Raw genomic sequence first — 21,435 nt, 5'->3', positions numbered from 1 at the left:
GGTGGTGGAGTATCTCCATTCCTGGAGATACTCAGAAGCCACCTGGAGATGGTCCTGGGCACCTGGCTCTAGGTGTCCATGCTTGAGCAAGGGCTTGGACCAGATGACCACCAGTCATCTCTTCCAGCTGTAACTGTTCTGTGATTCTGTTGCTTTTTCAAGCTGTTTTTCAAAACCATAGGGACTGGGCTCATGTATTTTGAGAGGGTTAAATAGTCTCTCTTGCAGGCAATGCCCACTCTAGCTAGTAGTGTGACCCAACGCTACTGACCCTGTGGAGTCCTACTGAACTTAAAGCTGTAGTTGAAACAGCACATGCAGAGGTCCCATGGGACCGAGGTCCAGGTTAGAAAACACATTGCAGGGTTGTTTAGTTTTTACTTCGACTTTGCACTAGTGTGGTCAGGTGGACTGAACGCCCATTTGAGGCTGGAGTGCAAATCACAAGATCGATGAACAGAAGCACAGGAAGGGCAGATGGTCACTTCGCAAGGTCACTTCTGACCAAAGTGACAACAGAGTTACCTCTGTCTAAAAGTTGGTCCAGATGCTGCCTATACAACTATTTAGTGAGCCACTTAGCATGTCTTAATCTTACTGTTTAATGCTCCTCTTAATTGAAAACATGGATTCCTCAAGAGCAGGGTGTAAATTATGAAGACCATTTAATTCCATACCATTTCTGAGAGAGAAAATGGATTTTATATACAGTTATCCTGAAAAATGAAGACAGTACTTAATGTTTCCAGCCCACATGCAAGGTTTTGCTGTAAGATTTCTATTCAAGATTTTGCAGTTCTGTGATGGTATTTATCTTCCCTCCCTAACATGTACTCTGAGTAAGGCTAAACTTCCTTTTCTTGAAATCATTAGGAGCTTTATCATGAATTCTGTAACTACTCTTTTAAGTAGTGCTTTACTTGGATTAAGATAAAAGCCTCTTTTAATGCGTGATATGTTTAAATGTTAAGTAGGTCTCATTAATGACATCTGAAACAAAGGACTTCTCAGGCTTTTGCCAAGGCATTTTTTGGCCTTGACACGCAGCATTTAGAGTTTCATATGGCAGGTGAACATTCTTTGTATTTGAAGACCCTAAAACATCAGATTCACTTGCAAGTTATTTTATAGCTTAATGAATTAGAACACAAATTAGAATGTGAGTTGTAGTTTAGAAAAGGAAGAAGAAAATCAAGTCATACGTCTAGAGGTTCCAGTAGTTGACTCAAGTCTAGTTAGAAATAAAACAAAATTTTTACGCAACTACTATTGCCTTTAATTCTTCCTCATTTTTAGTTTGCAGCACAGAGAAAATACAGATGAACTTTCTAAAATTTTCTCTCTCAGATCAGCTCTTATTTTGATAGACTCTGCTTTGTAAGAAGCAGCCAAGGTGGTTCAAACTATGACCAAAAGTGTCCGTTAACAAATAACTGTTCACTGTACGTGCTCTTTGATGTAGGTGAATTGTGACACTTGTTTGGACCAGAACCAGAGTTAGTCATTCCTGGATGACTCCTGGATGACTATGAGTCATCTCCCCATACAACAGGAAATTGTGTATTTTGGGGTTTTTAATGAAACAAATAGTTGCTTCTGGAATTAACACTCAAAAGAACATTATTTCCCCTTCACACACACACACCTTATTGCACTGTCTTTACAAAATATAGTCTTGCCATTATTCTAATGACTGGGCTTTGAGCATTGTTGAGTTGCAAGCCAACTTTCCAAAAATGAGATTCATAGTTACAAACCTCACTGACTGTCAGACGCATGTTTTTGTGATGTATCTAACACAGCCTGAGTGCATCAGCACATCACTTTCTGTGTAAGGTGGACACTTCTTTTTGAAGGTGTGGGGGGAGGGAAAAATTATGTACTGTTTTGAAGAAAAATGAAGGAAAAATCTAAAATGCTGCAAATTGAAAATGATACGTCAAAAACTAAAAAATGGAATCTCAGATTTACTGCTACTTGTTGGAAAATTGTTCTGAGGATTCTTCAAGCCATCTAAGTTCACAGATTTGCAAGACTGTGCTTCAGCGTATTTATATATTTAACTTAAATTAATATGCTTGATTTTTTTAAGCAACAAAGCCTCACAGTAAATCTGATGCTGTAAAGTTGTATCATTTTTTTAATCAATACTTATTTTCCTATATATTCTGCATGTTACAGAAGAACCAGTAAAAACTGGCTTCTGGAAATGCAGCATTTAATTTAGAAGAAAAGCATCATATTGCCCTTACAAGTTTATTTTTAATAACATTAATGACAACAGCACAGGGTTATTCTACCAGGGTGATTTGGGTTAGCTGAGCTTGCAGGACCTGAGGAATCATTATTGGATTCAAAATATTAACAAGTAATTTATAATGATGATTTACTATGAGAAGTTGGGGAGAATAGGCATGTATTGTTTATAGTGGAGGCTGCAGTTCGTTAAAACATCCTAAAACATCCTAAACAAATCTGTTTGTAACATCATTTAATGTACTGGAATCACCTTATGAGATAACACCTTTAAGATAATAAGTATTATTTTTTTTCTTACTGAGTCCAAGTCTACTTTTTGCTCAATATTTTTACCTCCAAAATTATTCTAGAAAAATAATTAGGGGCAAAACCTAATTCCCACCCACATCAGGTGATGTAACTTATCAATTATCTAATGACTTTTGTAAAAGTTTAATTTCCCCTTTTTGAATATCCTGTAGGCTGACAGGTGAAGGAAAGGTTGATTAGTGTGTAAAGTTCTGTATCAGAAATAGTCCGTTCTTCTAGGTAAACCCATCTCCTAGCATACTAGCAATTTTAAGATCGTAAGATGCAATCAGAAATTCTTACTTACTTTAATGCCCAGTGATTTAAGCAAACCCTTCATTAAAAACACAGGATTTGGTGCATTTGAAAAATGTTTTCACTTCAGTAGTGTGCATCCTGCCATTCCTCTGTGTGGATCTATTCCCATGTTCTATCAGGTAATTCTTTCACGCTAAATTCAACATGAAAATGAAGTGCCAGTTTGCTCTAGATCTGTGGTAAGAACATAGTGGGTTTTTTTTTCCTTCAGATATTATGGCATGACTTTTTGTAACACATGACATTTTATGTTTAGACAGCCTGAAATTTCCCTGCCTCAAATAATCATCTCTGATTGTATAGGCATCCTCAAGTCTTCTCCGTCTAAACATTGCTTTAAACCACAATGGAAAAACAGCTTTGAAGTATTCCCAGTAGCAATCTTGGAATTCCTTCAAGTATATTGAGATTTTGTTAGAAATTGAATTGCCAGTGTAATCCATCTTCCTTGTGAGAAAAGATTCAGATAAAGAGCTGGAGCCTAGCAGCATTAAGTATTAGAACATCCCTTTAAATCAATAAGCTACAAATCTGGCAGCGCATTCATGCAATGCCCAGTGCTACACTAAAGTGGCTTTAGTGCTGAAACAGCATTACTAATAGCACATCCCCAACACGGATAAACAGTTGAGTGATGCAGTAACCCAAATTACACGGGGCCTTACCTAGTTAAGCTTCACAAAAACATTTATATTGTACTGACATAGATAAGAAACCAAGGTTTTTTCTTTTTTTCCTTTTTTTTTTTTCAGATGACTTTCCAAACGTTGTTATAGAAGGCATTCTACATGGAATATTTTATCCTCATTTACTGCCCAGGTAGAAGTGACGCGTGGCTAGAAGAAGCTGAATCAAGTCTCCGAGTCATGTTTAATGGAATTAACAGGAATAAAATTCTGTGATGTGAAAAATTGTGCTCAGAAGCAAGAGGCACAACCTCAGTTTAAGTTCAAGCATTCTATCTTTTTAAGTAAAATCAATGTTACTACAATTGCTGCTTTTTAAAAAGAAGATATGGAAACAACAGTATTGAAGTTATTTATACCTTCTATATATTGACATGCTCTATTTAACACTAAAAGCTGAAAGTCATACACTGAATTACACTAACCTTTGAAAAGAATTGAAAGCTTTACTAATTATTTCTACAATTTCTATCATAAATTACACCAAACCTTTTTGCACCAGGATTTTTCCCAGCACATTACCCATTGCTGGCAGTGGATGGATTAAAAGTGCTGGCACTGAAGAGAGTGTGTGAGGAATTGCCAAAAAAAAAAAAATTAAAGCAAGAAGAAATTGAAAGCGACTTAAAAGTACTTTGTTCATTTTTCTTAAATTATTTTGAATCTGCTTAATACCAGGTTGGAAAAGAACCAATGCAGGTTTATGGAGAGTTTCTATTGGAAAACAAGCTTCCATATTCCGAAGTACATAGCACTCTCTCAGGAAATTTTCTAGATTTCAGTTGAAATGATTTTATCTACCAGGGGATTTTACATGGCATTTATGCGCCTCCGTTCAGTTATGACATCTAATCTGTTTGTATGTTTACTCTTCACATCAACTTCCAGACTGTATTCCATATCTTAACATTTTATTAGTCACAGAGCATACAACTCTGTGGTAATCTAAACCAAGAACATGATTAAGTAGTAAAAAAGATAAAACTAAAACTGATACATATATATATACACTCATATATATATATCTGTTCAGGTTTAACTGGAAATTTGTATGTGTGCTACTGGACATTACAAAATAAATTACTAGAACATGAATGTACTGCTTCAGTGTATTTTTTGTGCATTTCTGTTCAATCAAGACATTTCTCTGAGCTGTGTCAACAGAGATGGGTCTCACAGATACCTCCACATGAAGCATGAGAAAATACCTGTGTGTCTGCTCATTTAGGACTCTCAGCACCATGCTATCTGAACATGCTAGGCTCAATAAAAGCATATGTCTTGCGGGATGTGGGGGAAGAATTCAGTGTAACTGAGCAGCCAGTAAGTCATTGGGGTCATGAGATGACGGGCGTGTTGCATGGAAGCTGTGATGGCAAAGCTAGACACCGACAGAAGCCTGACCCTGCAGACGCAGGTGTTACCTCCTGCTGACTACGAAATCTGTTTTAAAGCTGCTGGGGGACGGTGAAAAGCTGGGACTTTCACAAAAGGTAGGCCTGTGCCTGCAGCATCTGGTCAGGCAGCAGAACCCTCTGTGCTGTCTGCGGCATCAACCTCTAGGAAAGCTTTCGGCTACCAGCAGAAAGCTATTTAGGCAAGGAAGTCTGAGGCATTCTCACTGTTACTCCTAACGCTGCTTCCCAGAGAATTTTACTTCAAACAGTTAGTTAATAGAAAGAAACATGAACAGGGGTAAAATGGAAGTCTAACTGCCTAGTACTAGGCAAATTTAGAGGCCCTCAACAAGTCCTCCTCTAGCTCTCTTTTAAAGAGGACGGTCATCGTTTCACAGGGCTCTGAAAAAAGTGTCAGTATTTACCTTCTGGAGGGGCCCCAGGACTGTGGGTGGTGAACCAGCAGAAGCACCCTGTAACTACAAATGATGTGTCAGGACCTGAGGTAAATCCGTGCCCACAGCATCTTGCCGTTTGTGTGTGTGAGGGTGGTGCCCCTAGGTACCTACAAGCTCCCTGCCATCGTACTCGCTCCTCCCTGCGCTACTCCAAGTCTGGATACCTCGCAGGGGATCCAGGACACCCTGCAGCAAACTACAAAGGTAAGCGGTGTCCTGCTTGCTGTGCAGGTGGATGAATCCTTCCTTCGTCAGATCTCGGCACCGGCTCTTCTCTCTTGAGTTCTAGCACACTGGAAACTCAGGAGAAGAAGTCCCCCATCTTCTGTCCTGTGGAGTACCATGTAGCTCATTAAGGAGCCTAACAAACACGGCTGTCTCTAAGCAGTACCTTATGCTGGCCTTGTTTAAAAGCTACTGGTTACGTTGTCAGCTTAAAAGTATTTTAAGGACTTAAGGACAAGGACTCTTCTGCTTTAATCAGTTACTAACGGATGCTCTAGCTTAACAATAGACAGAGCTACTCTTTCTTGATTACAGGACGGTATCTGAATACTGTGGGTTTTTTTGAAAGACAGCAGGGACTTCGTCTGGCACGTGAAGATCAGAGAAATTTACCATCCCCGCTCTAACCTTACAACCTCATTTCCTGGAAAGCGGCAACCCCTGTGTATTTTGCAGAATCAACTGAGGTGAGAAGAAAAGGCCTTTGGTGGCAGGAATAGGAAAAGGCCTTCATTAAGTATTCATTTGAAATCAAAGTTTATTTATTCAAAACACTTCTGTCTTTTACTTTTTTTTATTTTTAAAAATGCTGATACGGTTATAGAAAATAGTATTTTTCAGATGAAAGGAGAAAAAAAATACTGCAAAAATTTCCAAAAATAACAAAATGACTACATTTCAAACCTTGAAAAAATAGAAGTACTTCTAAAATTTTTCATTAAAGACTTTTTTTGCAAGATCTAGGATTTAGTGGGATATGTGTTGAATTTCAAGGAGTGACAGCTCCACCAAGTTGTTATAGAAATGGTTGTATCTTTTGTGTATTTGGCAATGATAGGTATTGTCTAAATATAGCGTCGTATGTTTTGAGGAGAAAACTCAATGGATAGTTAAGTCAAAAACAGGCCTTAAAGAAAAGTGATTAAGTTTTACTTTGCATTTTCTGACTGTTGGTCTCACCAGTCGCCTACTTCAACTACAAATGGTTCTTTTACAGCTATTTTGCCACTGTTCACAATCACACAGTCTTGAAGGGGCCGGTCATGTTCATCTGTCTGCTGGAGTTCTATCGAGTGCACCACAGACTGTTTAAAAATGAAAAAAGAAAAAAAAGTTCAGTTTAACCAAGGAAACTCCAGTGGCTCAAGGCTGGTACCTAGTAAAACAACTAAGTGCTCCTAGCATTATTATTTATTAAGCAACTTCTGAACAAAGACCTTTACCCTGTTGAGGTCCCACATTAACAGCTGTGCCACTGCAACCCACACACAGCTGGCAGAAGAACATGGGAGGCTGTTTGCCTGTATATAAAAACTTTCAGCCAACAAAAATATTATGAAGGGGCAACTGAAAATATCCTTTCAGCTGATCAATCGAGCACATACAGGGTCTATCTATCTGTAGCCCATGAGCAGAAAGGGAATTAGGAGATCATAAAGGATGAGCAGTAATTACTTTTCTGATCACGTAGATGTAACTGTGCTTCAAGAAATTTGATGACTGCTTTTACCTTTATTATAACACACACACACACACTCTGATTTTAAGTGCAGTACCATGCCCTCCAGTCAGACAGGTACAGGTATTGGCCTCATGCTAGGCACCTAATTAAAGTAGTATTTTTAAAGGACAAAATTCAGTTAGGAATACTGACAACCTCACTTTGGGTATTTGTCCACTAATCTAACTACGCTAAAACTTAGTCTAAATCTCTCCTCAAAAATTTTCAGTGACTACTGTAGCTCATGAATGTTGAACTCAGTATGAAGAGGGGGGGGGTGGCAAGTGTTCTGATGAAGTCTTAAACTCCTCAAAGAACTGGTCAGTGCAGCAGTTCGTGTTTTCCCCGCTCACTTCAAAATAGAGATTAAATGGAATAATTTAAAAGGAAAACCAGACTACTAAAATTATAATCAGTTGGAAATGCCGTTTTTAAACTTAAATTGTATTTGGCCTTTGATCAGTTTTGCAGCTGTGTATAATTTGAGGGAATTAACTAATTTTTTTTTCTTTTTAAACAGATCTGCATATATGTCTTTGTATATTTTACGTTCACATGCTTCTAAAAACCCTAACAGTGAAAGTGCTATCCATAACTAGCACAGGCTACAAAATTAGATTTTAGCTTGTAGAAATACAATTATTTCATGGCTAACAGCGTTAGTGAAAGGGGGACCTGAACTTATTCCATTTGTAATCTGCAAAGGTGTCAGTGTTGATTTCTGTGGTTAGTGGTCTGAAACAAGAGCTCTGAAAGCCAAAGGCACGATTTAAGTTTCCATTTCTGCAGTCAACATTTGCTATTTCAATTCTAAATTGTCCAGCTCCAGGCTCGTCACAATCATTTTCTACCATGTACATATTAGATAAACACTCAATTGTTTTGAACTGCAATGGCGTTAAGTTACACTAACAGATATATCATGCGGCAGAATTTGTCCAGATTTTATTGGATTCATCTTGTCACGACTTTTAGCTTACCATTCCATCAAGGACTTTGCCAAATACTACATGCTTTCCATCTAACCAGGAAGGCTTTGTCACACTGATGAAGAACTGGGATCCATTGGTGTCTGGGCCAGAATTAGCCATGCTAACCCATCCAATTCCATAGTGTTTGAGTTTGAAGTTCTCGTCTGGAAACCTTTCTCCATAGATGCTTCTTCCTATGACATAAAATAAGAAAGCACACTTAAAACATCCCACAAAAAAAAAAAAAACCTTTTTGTTCAAAAATGGGAAAAACAAAGTATAAATTTAGGACTTGAAGATTCACTGGTTGAGTAAGTACAGCAACATCACTGTTTCATTGCCAGTGATTCCGTAACTAAAAAGCATTTTGTGCGTAAAGATAAGCTAAACACCACATATAAGGAGAGAATATTTAAAGCTGATGATGCTTTATCCTTTGAATTTAACAGACAAGCTGAGCATCTTCAAAGGTCCTGTTTCCATACACCACTGAACAACAGTATACTTCACCCTGTTCAACAAATTTAAATTACGTAAAATATGCCAAAAATAAGGTTGCCACATTTTGTGACAATTTTAGTCTTTACTTTTACAACTTTTCCTCCTAATAAGAAATGGCTTTAGACATGTTTAGAAATATATGAAGACCAAATGGAAATTACCCTAAAGGACTTGGAGTGGATTTGTACAATCATTACATAAGGATTTTGAGGTTTCTAAGACAGTTCAGAAGAGAAAACATTCGAGTCATGTTTAAACCAACATCACTTTGAAAAGAGAAGGCTGTCTGTCTCATTCTTTGGTATTTTAGCCTTCCCCATTGTTTGCTGCAAGGAAAAGTGTGTTTCCCATCCTGTCCCAGGAGGGAAATCACTAACATTTTATGCAGACAGTTCAAATCATAGCATATAAAGAATATGTGTGTAAAGGAAGACAAGAAATCAGAAGCCAGAATGCATGCGACAAGAGATGCTGCACTGGGATTGCTCTTCTTTGTGGACTGGTCTTCTGGAGGCTCAGGAGGGAAAAGTGTTGCACCCAGCCAGAACCCACACCACCCGTAAATTCATGGTTTTAAACTCAGTAAGAGGAAAAAAGAGGAGAGGGCATGACCCTCATTTTTTAATTTCTCTACTCCTTTTTGAAATTCCTTCCCATCACACATTTTAGGAGGTTCCACAGAACTGGCTGAGCCGAGGGCAGAGAGGACAGCCTACTCCTTCCCTACCTGCCATCATCCCTCTACGTGCTTTCACCATTTCCTCTCAGATTAGTTTTCTGCCAGATGACTTGAATTGGTTCAGGTATACATGCAATCAGTGAGTGCCTCGGGGAAGGAATGCTGTCACAAAGCCAGAGCAGAGGAAGGGCGGAGACATCCGTCTTTTGGAGACCGAATGTTGTAGGGGCAGCTCAGCTGGTGGGCCAGCCCACCATGCAAAGCCATGCTTCTTCAACAGAGACAAGTCACAGACAGAAAAGAACTATCTGCAAAAATTCAGGACAAAGGAAGCTCTACCCATACTTAGAATCAGGTAATCAAAATGATTGCAGCTTATATTCCAAGATGCTTGGAAAAGTACTAGATGCTCTAAAACAAATGGTCGTTGTTGGTTTGGTTTTGGTTTTTTTAATTTATGTGAGCTGAAAGACCAAGACAATATGCTAATTTGCCCATCTTTTCCATAGACGTTCGAAGAAAGGAAAGGGAATCTGGAACATACTAAGCATGTTACCTCCTGATCCATCTCCAGCTGTAAAGTCTCCTCCTTGAATCATGAAGTCTTTGATCACACGATGAAATTTACTTCCTTTGTATCCATATCCTCTCTAAGAAAATGAAATAATTCTTTAAATGAACACAACATCCAGTTCTATAAAGTCATATGGAAATACAGATGTGGTGAATGGCCAGATTTCACAGAATACACCACCACCAGAGACAAATACTGCCAAGAAACAAATCAAACTGAGATGCAGGTGAATGCAGCTAAGCTGCACTGCCACAAAGCAGGTATTATTCAGGCGATCAAAACCGTTGCCTTTATTTGACTGGTATCTGACCACAGTACCTCTGCACGCTAGACCTGCAGGGACAGACTGAGGTGGTGATATCCAACATCTCACAATCACATCTTGTGAAACAAGCCCCAAGGTCCTGAGAAGACACACAGCAGAGCACAGCCTGTGGGGTGGCACTCTTGCACAGGCTCCAATGAATTAAGATCAACAGTTCACAATTGAAACAGCATTAAACGAATATTTACTTCCCAATCCAAACTTGAGTACACAGTGGAAGAAAACTGCAAACGTACTTCTCCAGTTGCCAGCGCAATGAAGTTCTCCACAGTCTTTGGCACAACTTTTCCAAACAATCCAATTACAATTCTGCCAACATCTTTGTCTCCAATCTTCACATCAAAGAACACCTGAACATTTTTGTGAAGAGAACAAAAGTGATACAAACATGAGCGCAACAAAAAGGCCAAGCTTTTGAAAGCTAAGGCAGTAAGAAACTGCTTATGGCTGGTCTACTTTAATAGAATCCTTCCGTTCCTGAAGGTGCTATTTAAGAAAAACCCTTTCAGAGCTACCAAAATCAGATTATGCAGAAAACTGTTTGAGAACTATAGTTTGAGACTATCAAAATGTATAGTTTTGATTGTTATTTGATTGTTATTGCTTTTAAGGGCTCAGCAAGACTTCTGCCTCACAAGTTTGAAGGTAGTGTTCAAAGATTTTTCCCATACATGCATGTCTTTAATGCTGTACAGAATAGATCCAATCTGAAAGTAAGGAAAAGCAATGATGCTGTTCTAGTCTGGTGAATAATAACAAAGAACTATAGCACTAAGACTCCCCACAATCGATAGTTTGCTATCCACTCACAACCTTCACTGTTCTAGGCATTAGCATGTATGTGATTAAGTATAGGCGAAAGCCTAAATTTCATTAAATTGACAAACAGTGGGAAGAAAATCCTATGGCTCATTCCTAAAAATGAATTCAAACCTGGAAAAGAAATAACCAGGCTAAATTATTCAGCTGATTGCCTAAAAGCTTCAACATAGATGTTGCTGAAAAACAACTTCAAAAAGGCAAGTGATTTATAAAGCATTTTAATATAGTTCAGAATATATGAATGCATATTTGAACGTGCAAAAATGTTCCAACAATTACTGAAAATAGGAACAGCTGTCAGGAAATGAGGCATTTTGAAGTTCTGAAAAGTTACATAAAGACTATTACAACTTCTAGGAAACAGCAATGTGTATTCCTGTGATGTGGTATTTGCTGTTCCTTGTGGCACTCGACCAAATATTACTTGTCTGCAACGCTAAGAAATTAGTCCAAGGATGATAATAAATGACCACAGTCTCTCCAATGTGAATGCCTCTTTCACACTCTCCTACTAAACATTTCTACTGTTTCTTGATCTTCCATGTGGTTTTGACTGTTGAACTTTTGGCTAACGCTATAAAAGTTCCATAAAGAAAATAAAATTCCTCTTGATACACCTCATTCATTTCCCTGGCACTTGGCACTAAACAACATAGTTCTTAGATGTGTGACTCCCAAAGTATTAACAGCACACTTTCACTAACTTCTTAACCTTTTTTTAGACACGCTTCTCTGAATTTTGCTGCCAGGGTTATCTAAGTAAGGGTTATAGCCTGCCCACATTTTCTAAATGCACCTTATTTTGCCTGGAAATGGTGTCCTAGTAGAAGGACTGCCTGAAACATCCAAGCATATATGAGTAACTCAAGGGAGGCTACCGAACAATGACCCCAAATAGCAGTAACATCAAACATTTCCACAGAGCACATGAAGACAAATCCATCATATATGGTAAACCTAACCCAAGCAGAAGGCTACACTCGTGGCAGAGCTGCTCACTCAAGCAGCAAGCCCAGTACTTCCAAAAAGCATCCCTTCAGCTTATTCTGTTTGTGAACAAACAGTAAGTTCCTGGCTTCTTGCTAGCACTCCACATACTTGTGCTACACACTTGGGTGATCTGGAAAGCTCTGCACTTCCTAACTGCGCACCACATAAGGTGTCTGTGCATATTTCTGGCCAGGAAATCAAATATGAAAATATTTGGTAGCTCTAGAAGCAATTTTTGCATAGAGAAGCCATGTCCTTTTAAGCATATTTCCTCAAGTTCCCTGGTAGTTCAATAAGCACGGAGACTCTAGTGAGCTGCTCAACACATAAGTCTGAAATCTCAAAAAACATTTGGCCAGACTCTTCACCAAAACCTCTTAAAGAAAATAAATATTATAAATTTATAAATTTAAATTAGGAGAGCCTACCAGGGGAGGTGCCTCGTTAGACCTAGTTTTCACAAACAAAGAAGGACTAGTGAGAGATGTGGAGGTCAGAGGCCGTCTTGGTCTTAGCGATCATGAAACGGTCAAGTTTTCAATTCTTAGTGAGGTAAGGAAGGGGGTTAGCAAAACCTCCACCTTGGACTACCAGAGGGCAGACTTTAGCCTGTTTAGAACCCTGGTTGGGAGGGTCCCTTGGGAGATAATCCTGCGGTGCAAGGGGTCCAGGAAGGCTGGACACTCTTCAAGAAAGAAATCGTAAAGGCCCAGGAGTAGGCTGTCCCCATGAGGCGCAAAATTAAAGGGAGGGGAAAATGGCCAGCCTGGATGAACAAAGAGCTTTTGATGGGACTTCGGGAAAAAAGGAAGGTTTACCACCTTTGGAAGAAGGGACAAGCAACTCAGGAAGAGTACAGAGATCTTGTTAGGTTATACAGAGAACAAAATAGGAAGGTAAAAGCCCAGCTGGAACTCAATCTGGCCATTAATATAAGGGACAACAAAAAAAGTTTTTATAAACCTGTCAACAAAAAGAGAGTCAGGGAGAATCTCCATTCCTTACTGCATGCGGGGGGAACCATTGTGACCAAGGACAAGGAGAAGGCTGAGATACTTAATGCCTTCTTTGCCTCTGTCTTCAACAGTCAGACCAGCTACCCCCAGGGTATTCAGCCTCCTGGGCTGGAAGATAAGGATGGAGAACAGAACAACCCCCCTGTAATCCAGGAGGAAGTAGTTAATGATTTGCTTACACACCTGGACATGCATAAGTCTATGGGGCTGGACGGGATTCACCCAAGGGTACTTGGAGAGCTGGCGGGAGAGCTCACCAAGCCTCTCTCCATTATCTATCAACAATCCTGGTCAACAGGAGAAGTACCAGATGACTGGAGGATAGCCAATGTGACACCCATCTACAAGAAGGGCCGGAAGGATGATCCAGGAAACTATAGGCCTGTCAGCCTGACCTCGGTACCGGGAAAGATCATGGAGAGGATCATCCTGAGTGAGCTCTCACGGCAAGTGCAGGGCAGCCGAGGGATCAGGGCCAGCCAGCATGGGTTTATGAAAGGGAGGTCCTACTTAACCAACTTGATCTCTATGACCATGTGACCCGCCTTCTCGATGTGGGGAAGGCTGTGGACGTTGTCTACCTGGACTTTGGTAAGGCCTTTGACACCATCCCCCACAGCGTTCTCCTGGAGAAGCTGGCGAATCATGGCATAGACAAGTGTACTCTTCACTGGGTAAAAAACTGGTTGGATGGCCATGCCCAGAGAGTTGTAATTAATGGGGTGAAATCCAGTTGGCGGCCGGTCACCAGTGGTGTCCCTCAGGGCTCAGTTTTGGCGCCAGTCTTGTTTAATATCTTTATTGATGATCTGGATAAGGGGATTGAGTGCACCCTCAGTAAGTTTGCAGATGACACCAAACTAGGTGGGAGTGTTGATCTGCTTGAGGGTTGGCAGGCCCTGCAGAGGGACCTGGACAGGTTGGATCAATGGGCCAAGGCCAATAAGATGAGGTTTAATAAGGCCAAGTGCCGGGTCCTGCATTTTGGTCACAACAACCCCAGGCAACGCTACAGGCTTGGGGAAGAGTGGCTGGAAAGCTGCCCAGCAGAAAAGGACCTGGGGCTGCCGGTGGACAGCCGGGTTAACATGAGCCAGCAGTGTGCCCAGGTGGCCAAGAAGGCCAACAGCATCCTGGCCTGTATCAGGAATAGCATGGCCAGCAGGAGTAGGGAAGTGATCGTGCCTCTGTACTCGGCCCTGGTGAGGCTTCACCTCGAGTACTGTGTTCAGTTCTGGGCCCCTCACTACGGGAAGGACATTGAGCTGCCGGAGCATGTCCAGAGGAGAGCCACCAAGCTGGTGAGGGGTCTGGAGAACAAGTCATATGAGGAGAGGCTGAGGGAACTGGGCATGTTTAGTTTGGAGAAGAGAAGGCTGAGGGGGGACCTCATTGCCCTCTACAACTACATAAAAGGAGGTTGTAGAGAGGTGGGTGTTGGACTCTTCTCCCAAGGGAATAATGACAGGACCAGAGGAAATGGTCTGAAGTTGCATCAGGGGAGGTTTAGATTAGATATTAGGAAGAATTACTTTACTGAGAGAGTGGTCAGGCACTGGAACAGCCTGCCCAGGGAGGTGGTGGAGTCGCCATCCCTGGAAGTATTTAAGGAACGTGTAGACATGGCACTTCAGGGCATGCTCTAGTGCCCGAGATTGTTGGTTTGTGTCTGTTTGTGGGTGGGGTGGTGTGTGGTTGTGGGTGGGTGTTTTGGTTTGGTTTTGGTGTTCTGGGATTTGGGGGGATCTTTTGTTTGGTTTTGGTGGGCTTTTTTTTTTGTTTGGTTTGGGTTTTTTTGTCGGTTGGACTCGATGATCTCAAAGGTCCAATCCAAGCAAAAATATTCTGTGATTCTGTAAATTTTCAGTCTTACTAACATTTATATATTTTTTTTTAATCTTATTTACAATTTGCTTAAGTATTTTAAGACTGAAAAAGTCCACCTGTAACAGTGGTTGGTTCTCATGAACATATTCATATATAATTTACACAAGATGGTGTATATCAAAATGAAAAAAACATCCAAAAGTATTCAATTATTTGGGGAAGGCGGGGGGGAGGAACTGACTATGAAAGAAAGATCTCAGGATTCCTAGAGACCAGGTAATATCATGACAAACAAACTCCTGATAAAGGCAAAATACTGCATGCGGAAGAGGACTACACAGCCGCAACAAGGGGTCCCAAATCAGCTACCAATCAGAAAAGACATCTGGAGTCACCCTGCGCAGTCTGATGAAAAGTTTGGAAAATGAATGTTAGAAATAATTAAAAACGGCTAAGGACAAGATATGGGCATAATTATGCCACGGTATATACCTGTACTGTGTGTTCATACCCTGAGCGCTGCATGTAATTCTGGCTTCTCTACTGCAGAATGATAAAATCGACCTTAAAAAGCTAGAGAAGAGGGAAGCACAGATGCTCAAAGACCCAGAATACCTTTCACATTAAGAAAGATTAAATAAAACTATGCAAGCTGGAAGAGAAAACTGGTGTGATTTGATGAGCTCTGTAAAGTTACAACTGGCTTGGACAAGGAAAATGGGCAGCTGAAATACTCTATGTCCCACAACGTTAAGAATCAGAAAAGGGCATCAAATGGAATCCCAGGCAGAAGGTCTGAAGAAGCAAAGTACTTTATGCATAATTAAACTGGAATGTATTTCCAGAAGACAGTTTGGAGGCTGAAACACAGGAGATTTACACCACCACACCCACCCCCAAAAAATGTCAAATTCATGATGGCAACGATGGCAATGTCTACGATGACAATGGTAGACAATGGTGGCAATGAAGTCCACAGTCAAAGACACAGCCTGTGGCTGAGGAAGCAGCTCTGCCCCTGCCCTGTAACGCTTTCATGAGTGGATGTGTCTCTCACCAGGACTACAGCACTCGCTCCTGAGTGCCAGTGGAGAGGTGGAAACATCTCATCCCTACTTTACCCAAAGCTGGAGCAGATGTCCCAGCGCTTCTTTGCCTGCGGAAGTCTTTTGGAAATTGGCGTGCTGCAATTACTGGGTCCATCCCCATCCTGCTGCCAGGCGGCAGGGCCAGCGAGCCCATCCCTTGGGCAGTGCCATCTGCCATCGCCACAGTAACCATCCTGCCCTGGAAGGAGATGGGCGATGCTGGGTCCCCAGCTTCGATGGCAGCTGGCTCTGAGTCACGACGGGGTTCAGGTCAGCTTTTAAACCACACCAGGTGCCCAGGCCTGTTGCGGGCAGGAACGATGATGGAACAGGAAAGAAGGGGTCAATACGGTGACAGCTCAGGACACCAAGAGCTCCCGCAGAGATGGAAGAGGACACACAAAAACTAAGCCTAAGCACGGCGGACCCCCCGAGTGGCTGCAGCCAGCAAGGACACATCCATGCAGCCCCAAACCACCCATGGCCACAGCAGAGAGCAAAGATGTAATTAGGGATTTTAAAAGTTCCTGTTTCCATGAGCCAGAGGCAGGTGGGGCTCACCGGGAAGTTCCAGGTGTGGCAGCACCTAGGGGCGTGCCCAGAGGGGTTCAGGGAAAAAAAAAAAAAACCAACAAAAAACACATAAAAAAACCCAAACCCAACCAAAACACAGAATAGGAAAATTAAGGCATTCGTCCAAGCCCCCCCCAAACCCGACCCCCGCTGGGGCCTCCCCTTCTGCCCAGAATCCGGCCCGGAAAGGAGGGAGCCGGCGAGTGACCGGTTTTACACTATAAAACCCGGGCGAACGGCGGCCCCCACCCCTTCTGTAACCCCCGACAGCGGGCCCGGAGCTGGCAGCAAAACCAACCCCTTCGGGAGCCTGCGGAGGAGACGCCGCAGCCCCCTCACGACCCCCCGACCCCGACTCGCCTCAGGCCGGCGGCCGGGGGTTCTCCTGTTCGGCGGAGCCGCCCCGGCCGAGAGTCACCTTGGCTGTCACGCTGGGTCCTCTCTTCTTGAAGCCCTCAACCCCCGGGGCCAGAAAGCAAAGGCAAGCGACAGCGCCGAGGAACGCCGCCGGCCCCCCGCCGGCCATGGCGCTGAGGCAAACGCTGCGGCGCCTGCGCCCGCCGCCGCCGGGCGGGCGGCTCCTCCCGCGCCATGTGGCGGGGCGGGGGGGGCTAGCGGGGGGAGAGCGGCAGGGCGGTCACCCATCCCAGTTGCAGCCGGCGCTGGCGCTGCTTAGCTTTGGAGGGTGGATGGGAGGGGCGAGGCGCGCAGGGCCTGGGGAGCGCTGGCGCAAGGGGCCCTGCCCGGGCTGAGGTGGGCGGTGGGAGAGGTGCGGTGCCTTGAGACCCAGCGGCTTTCGTCCGAGGGGCTTTTCTACTTCTTGGGTACGGGGGACTGCCAGGGTGAGCCCCGGGCCCCTGGCTGGGTTTGAGGTGGTTACAAATGGCCGGGGAGTGGGGCGGGGTGGTCATAGTGCCAGTTCCTTCTGGGGGGTGGAGGAAGCAGTGTGGCCTCCTCGGGGGGCTCAGCCTGGCCAAACAGGAGCTGGACGTACCTTCGAGGGGGCAAGTAGACCTGCTGTGACTTCAGCTACTCCGTCGGTGCGGGAGGGTTCCTTGAAGATCCCACAAGTGGGTGCAGTAGCCAAAATAGTAGATGCTCAGGGGAATTTGGAAGTGGATGGTTGGGCTTTCATCTTTGGCATTTTTAGCGTGCTGAGGAGAGACATGAGCCTGCGAGGCCTTTGCAATAATTCTAGTTTTCTTTGTGTTGGCACTAGAGGGGTGCTGCTCGGCACCCACCCCCACACCCCGGCTTTGGGCAGTCAGGAGCTGCACCGAACGAGTCCATCAAACACAAACCTCTTTCCTAAGCCACTGCCTGGCCTCTTCCCTGCCTAGCAAATTTCTTTACCTGCTACCTTCTGTGCTCAAAAATCTGTTTACATTCACAGAATCACATGGGGTTGGAAGGGACCTCCAGAGATCATCTAGTCCAACCCCCCTGCCAAAGCAGGTCCACCCAGAGCAGGTTGCACAGGAACTTGTCCAGGCAGGTTTTGAATGTCTCCAGAGAAGGAGAGTCCACCACCTCCCTGGGCAGCCTGTTCCAGTGCTCTGCCACCCTCAAAGGAAAGAAGTTCCTCCTTGTGTTTAGGTGGAACTTCTTATATTCAAGTTTGTGCCCATTTCCTCTTGTCCTATCCCTGGGCACCACTGAAAAAAGACCAGCCCTGTCCTCTTGACACCCACCCTTTAAGTATTTATAAACATTGATCAGATGCTCCCTCAGTCTTCTCTTCTCTAGACTAAAAACACTCAAGTCCCTCAGCCTCTCCTTGTAAGGGAGGTGCTCCAGGCCCGTAATCATCTTTGTAGCCCTCTGCTGTACCCTCTCCAGCAGTTGCCTGTCCTTCTTGAACTGGGAAGCCCAGAACTGGACACAGTACTCCAGATGGGGCCTCACCAGGGCAGAGCAGAGGGGGAGGATAACCTCTCTTGACCTGCTGGTCACACTCTTCCTGATGCACCCCAGGATGCCATTGGCCTTCTTGGCCACAAGGGCACATTGTCAGATCATGGTCATCCTATTGTCCACCAGGACTCCTAGGTCTGTCCTCAGAGGTGCTCTCCAGCAGATCAGCCCCCAACCTGTACTGGTGCATGGGGTTTTCTCCCCAGGTGCAGCACTCTACACTTGCCTTTATTGAAGTACATCAGGTTCATCTCTGCCCAACTCTCCAGCCTGTCCAGGTCTCGCTCTATGGCAGCACAGCCCTCCGGTGTGTCAACCACCCCTCCCAGTTTTGCATCGTCAGCAAACTTGCTGAGGGTATAACGGTGTTGCTGCTACGGCCCCTAAAATATTTGCAAATTGTAACAGTGGAATTTGTGGCCTTCCGAGTGCCAGGATATGAAATAAAAATAATTAGTAGACACTGATCCACTGCAAGCAGGAGGCTGACAGTGGCTTATGTGAAACACACTCAGGATTAAACTGAGGAGGAACTGTGTTTCTGGGTATATGGCACAGCACCTTGGTGGAGTAGTAGACACAATAGCTGGTGCTGAAAAGGTGCTGAAAAGTTGATGTCTGCACTGTGTGCTTTTCAGGTAGTGTCTCCAGTTGACCAAATGCCCACTAGCAGATGAAGAGTTACTGCTTCCACATTACATAGCACATAAGCAGAAACACCAAATTATCATCTTGCTGAGTTGATGACTGACACAAATAGATCCCCTTTTCCTCAAGAGATGTGACATATCTGCAGTTGTAGCTCCTAGGTCAAAGAACCTAGGACTGGTCTAGGGCTTAACTTTAGCACCTAACCTGTGTGCTGGTATTTTGTAAAACTGAGGGCTTTACCTGAAGCAGGGCTTTAAACCAAAGCTTTACCCCCCTACCAATGGGGATTCACTGTCAGCACTGGAGGCTATGGGGCTTCAGGGCACGGTTCAAGACACTTAACCAGTTTCCCTGTAGCTAATTAGATCTGTTTGTCTCTGAAATAAACTAGTTTGTGTGTGTATAGGTGATTAAAGTACTTCTTTGATCCCGCTGTTGGTGGTTGCTATATTTCACACTCATATTCTTCTCTAAATATAAAATCAGGCCCAAAACTTTACTGTCTCTTAGGCTATACTCTTTGATATGTCAGTGCACTTTCAGAGAATATGTGAGCATGAAAGTTTACTCAGAGTAAACTGAGCATGTGTTTATTTTCTCTGCGGATTTGAGAATTTAAAATTATGATTCAACTGCCTTCCTTGCACTGCATCACCACATAATAATAGTGTTTGACTAGCTCTGGAGTTATAACAAAATCCAAAGATATACTGATTTCTTGCAGTAGTTGGGCATATACTTTAAAAGGACTGTGTTATTGTACAAATATGTTAAAAAATGATTAGGGATTTTAACTAAATACTCACAGAAACCTTTTGCGGTCCACATATGTACCTAATCACATAAATCTCAGTAGTTAGAATCCAGAAGGAGAAAACTTACCGTTTCCATCTCTGTCACTAGAGTCTACCTTTATTACAGTTACCTATTCAGTATTTCTGTGCTCTGAAGTTGTAGTAATTATGCTTACACTAAACAAGAAATGTTACAGACTGTTGGATGTTCAGAGGAACGTGATGAAAATGGAAAAAGGTTCCTCTTAGATCATATATGAGGGGATGTTAAAATTCTTCAGCAGTCTGAAGGTAATATTTTTAGGTTTGTGTTCAAATCGTGAGGTGCAGAGGAGCAAGCAATGAGCTGGAAAGACAAGAAAAGATGGTCTGGCTGGGCAGCTCCTTCATCTAATACTCCTTAATATGGAAGAGCCCATTCAGTGCAGGTGTGCTGAACAAAACTATCCACAGTACTCTCCAGGGTTCCCTTTCTCTCAATAAAAAATGTTGGTGTTTGCAAGGATGGCTTCTCTGTATATTGAAGTGTAAATACGTTTCATCCGTGTATGAGATGATAGTATGATGCAGGAAGAATGAAAAGAGTGGTTAATAGTGCTGAAGAGATTTAAAAACAGCAAGATGAGACAGGATCTGCTTTACATTATCTTGGAAAGCTTATGCACATTGGTGATGCTGCTAAATAGTTTTTTTTGGAAGAAGATAAAACAAGGTTTAAAGACGAAATCTCAAAAAGAGGCAGAAACTTAGTATGTTCAATGAAAATTCAATTTTACACAGAAAATCTCTTCCTTACACTGAAAGAGGTACACGTTCTTTTTGTAGGAATTTGATGTCAATGACTATCAAACTGAAAGTCCACAAAATCCAGACAAACAGTAGGCTTTGTACTAACTATGAAAAGAAATAAATACTTACAATAAAACTAGGGAATAAGGTTTAAAAATCTGTTATGACCTCTTTATTTTCCTGGTTTAATTATTCATAACTATCTTGAAGATTTTGGAGGTCTCCGCAAACTTTACACAGACTGCGTACAGTCTGCTGAGAACTACACTGAACTCGCTGTGGCTTTGCGCAGGGACAGTTTCTCTATATTAAAAAAAAAAAGTGCAAAATCAGGAGGTAGTCTACAACAGAAGACCATTCTTTCCTCTTCCATCCTTCCTAGCCACGAACCATTTGTTCAACTCTTTGGTGCAGCAAATTTGAAGACTGTTATCATTTCTTCCCTCAGTTTTCTCTTCTGTAGACTAAACAACCTCAATTCCTTCAATCTTTCCATGTGGGTCAAATATTAGAGTAGGCGTCATCTGGCTGTGTAGTTTTCAGTTGAAATGTTACCTTTATCCTTAAATGTGGGGAGAAGTTACAGATAAGTGCATTGTGTAATTCCTTGCCTTTTTTTTTTCTGAAATTGATCAAGTGACGTGAGGCTATTGTGTCAAAAATTACGTAGCTCATTAAAAGAATGTGTTTAAACTATCTTGTGTTTGTAATATGGTGCACAGGACATTTTGCATTTTGGAGCCAGCAGGCATGCGTTATTTTGGTGCTTGCTGTCTTCTGAACTAATCA

At 42.6% G+C, this 21,435-nt stretch overlaps 2 protein-coding genes across 3 annotated transcripts in view; one reads left to right on the top strand and one right to left on the bottom strand.

Moving 5' to 3' along the window:
* The window catches only part of SNX24 (sorting nexin 24), a 95,638-nt gene extending 90,994 nt beyond the window's left edge, over positions 1–4,644 (top strand). For both annotated transcript variants that reach the window (XM_074166238.1, XM_074166239.1), the window contains one exon: positions 3,618–4,644. In XM_074166238.1, coding sequence (XP_074022339.1) covers positions 3,618–3,688 — 71 coding nt within the window. In that variant the 3' untranslated portion in view covers positions 3,689–4,644. The remainder of the gene's footprint in view (positions 1–3,617) is intronic.
* Positions 4,645–6,147: 1,503 nt separating this feature from the next.
* PPIC (peptidylprolyl isomerase C) lies at positions 6,148–17,073 on the bottom strand. Its single transcript, XM_074165762.1, has 5 exons — positions 16,917–17,073; positions 10,419–10,532; positions 9,840–9,933; positions 8,113–8,297; positions 6,148–6,716 (listed from the first exon to the last, which is right to left on the bottom strand). The coding sequence occupies exons 1-5, from the start codon at positions 17,022–17,024 to the stop codon at positions 6,588–6,590; spliced, it is 630 nt and encodes a 209-aa protein (XP_074021863.1). The 5' UTR covers positions 17,025–17,073; the 3' UTR covers positions 6,148–6,587.
* Between the last annotated feature and the right edge of the window lie 4,362 nt (positions 17,074–21,435).

Source organism: Numenius arquata, chromosome Z (genome assembly GCF_964106895.1).
Source record: "Numenius arquata chromosome Z, bNumArq3.hap1.1, whole genome shotgun sequence".
Classification (NCBI taxonomy): domain Eukaryota; kingdom Metazoa; phylum Chordata; class Aves; order Charadriiformes; family Scolopacidae; genus Numenius; species Numenius arquata.
Note: the sequence above shows the minus strand (reverse complement) of the source record. Positions and strands in the feature narration are given on the sequence as shown.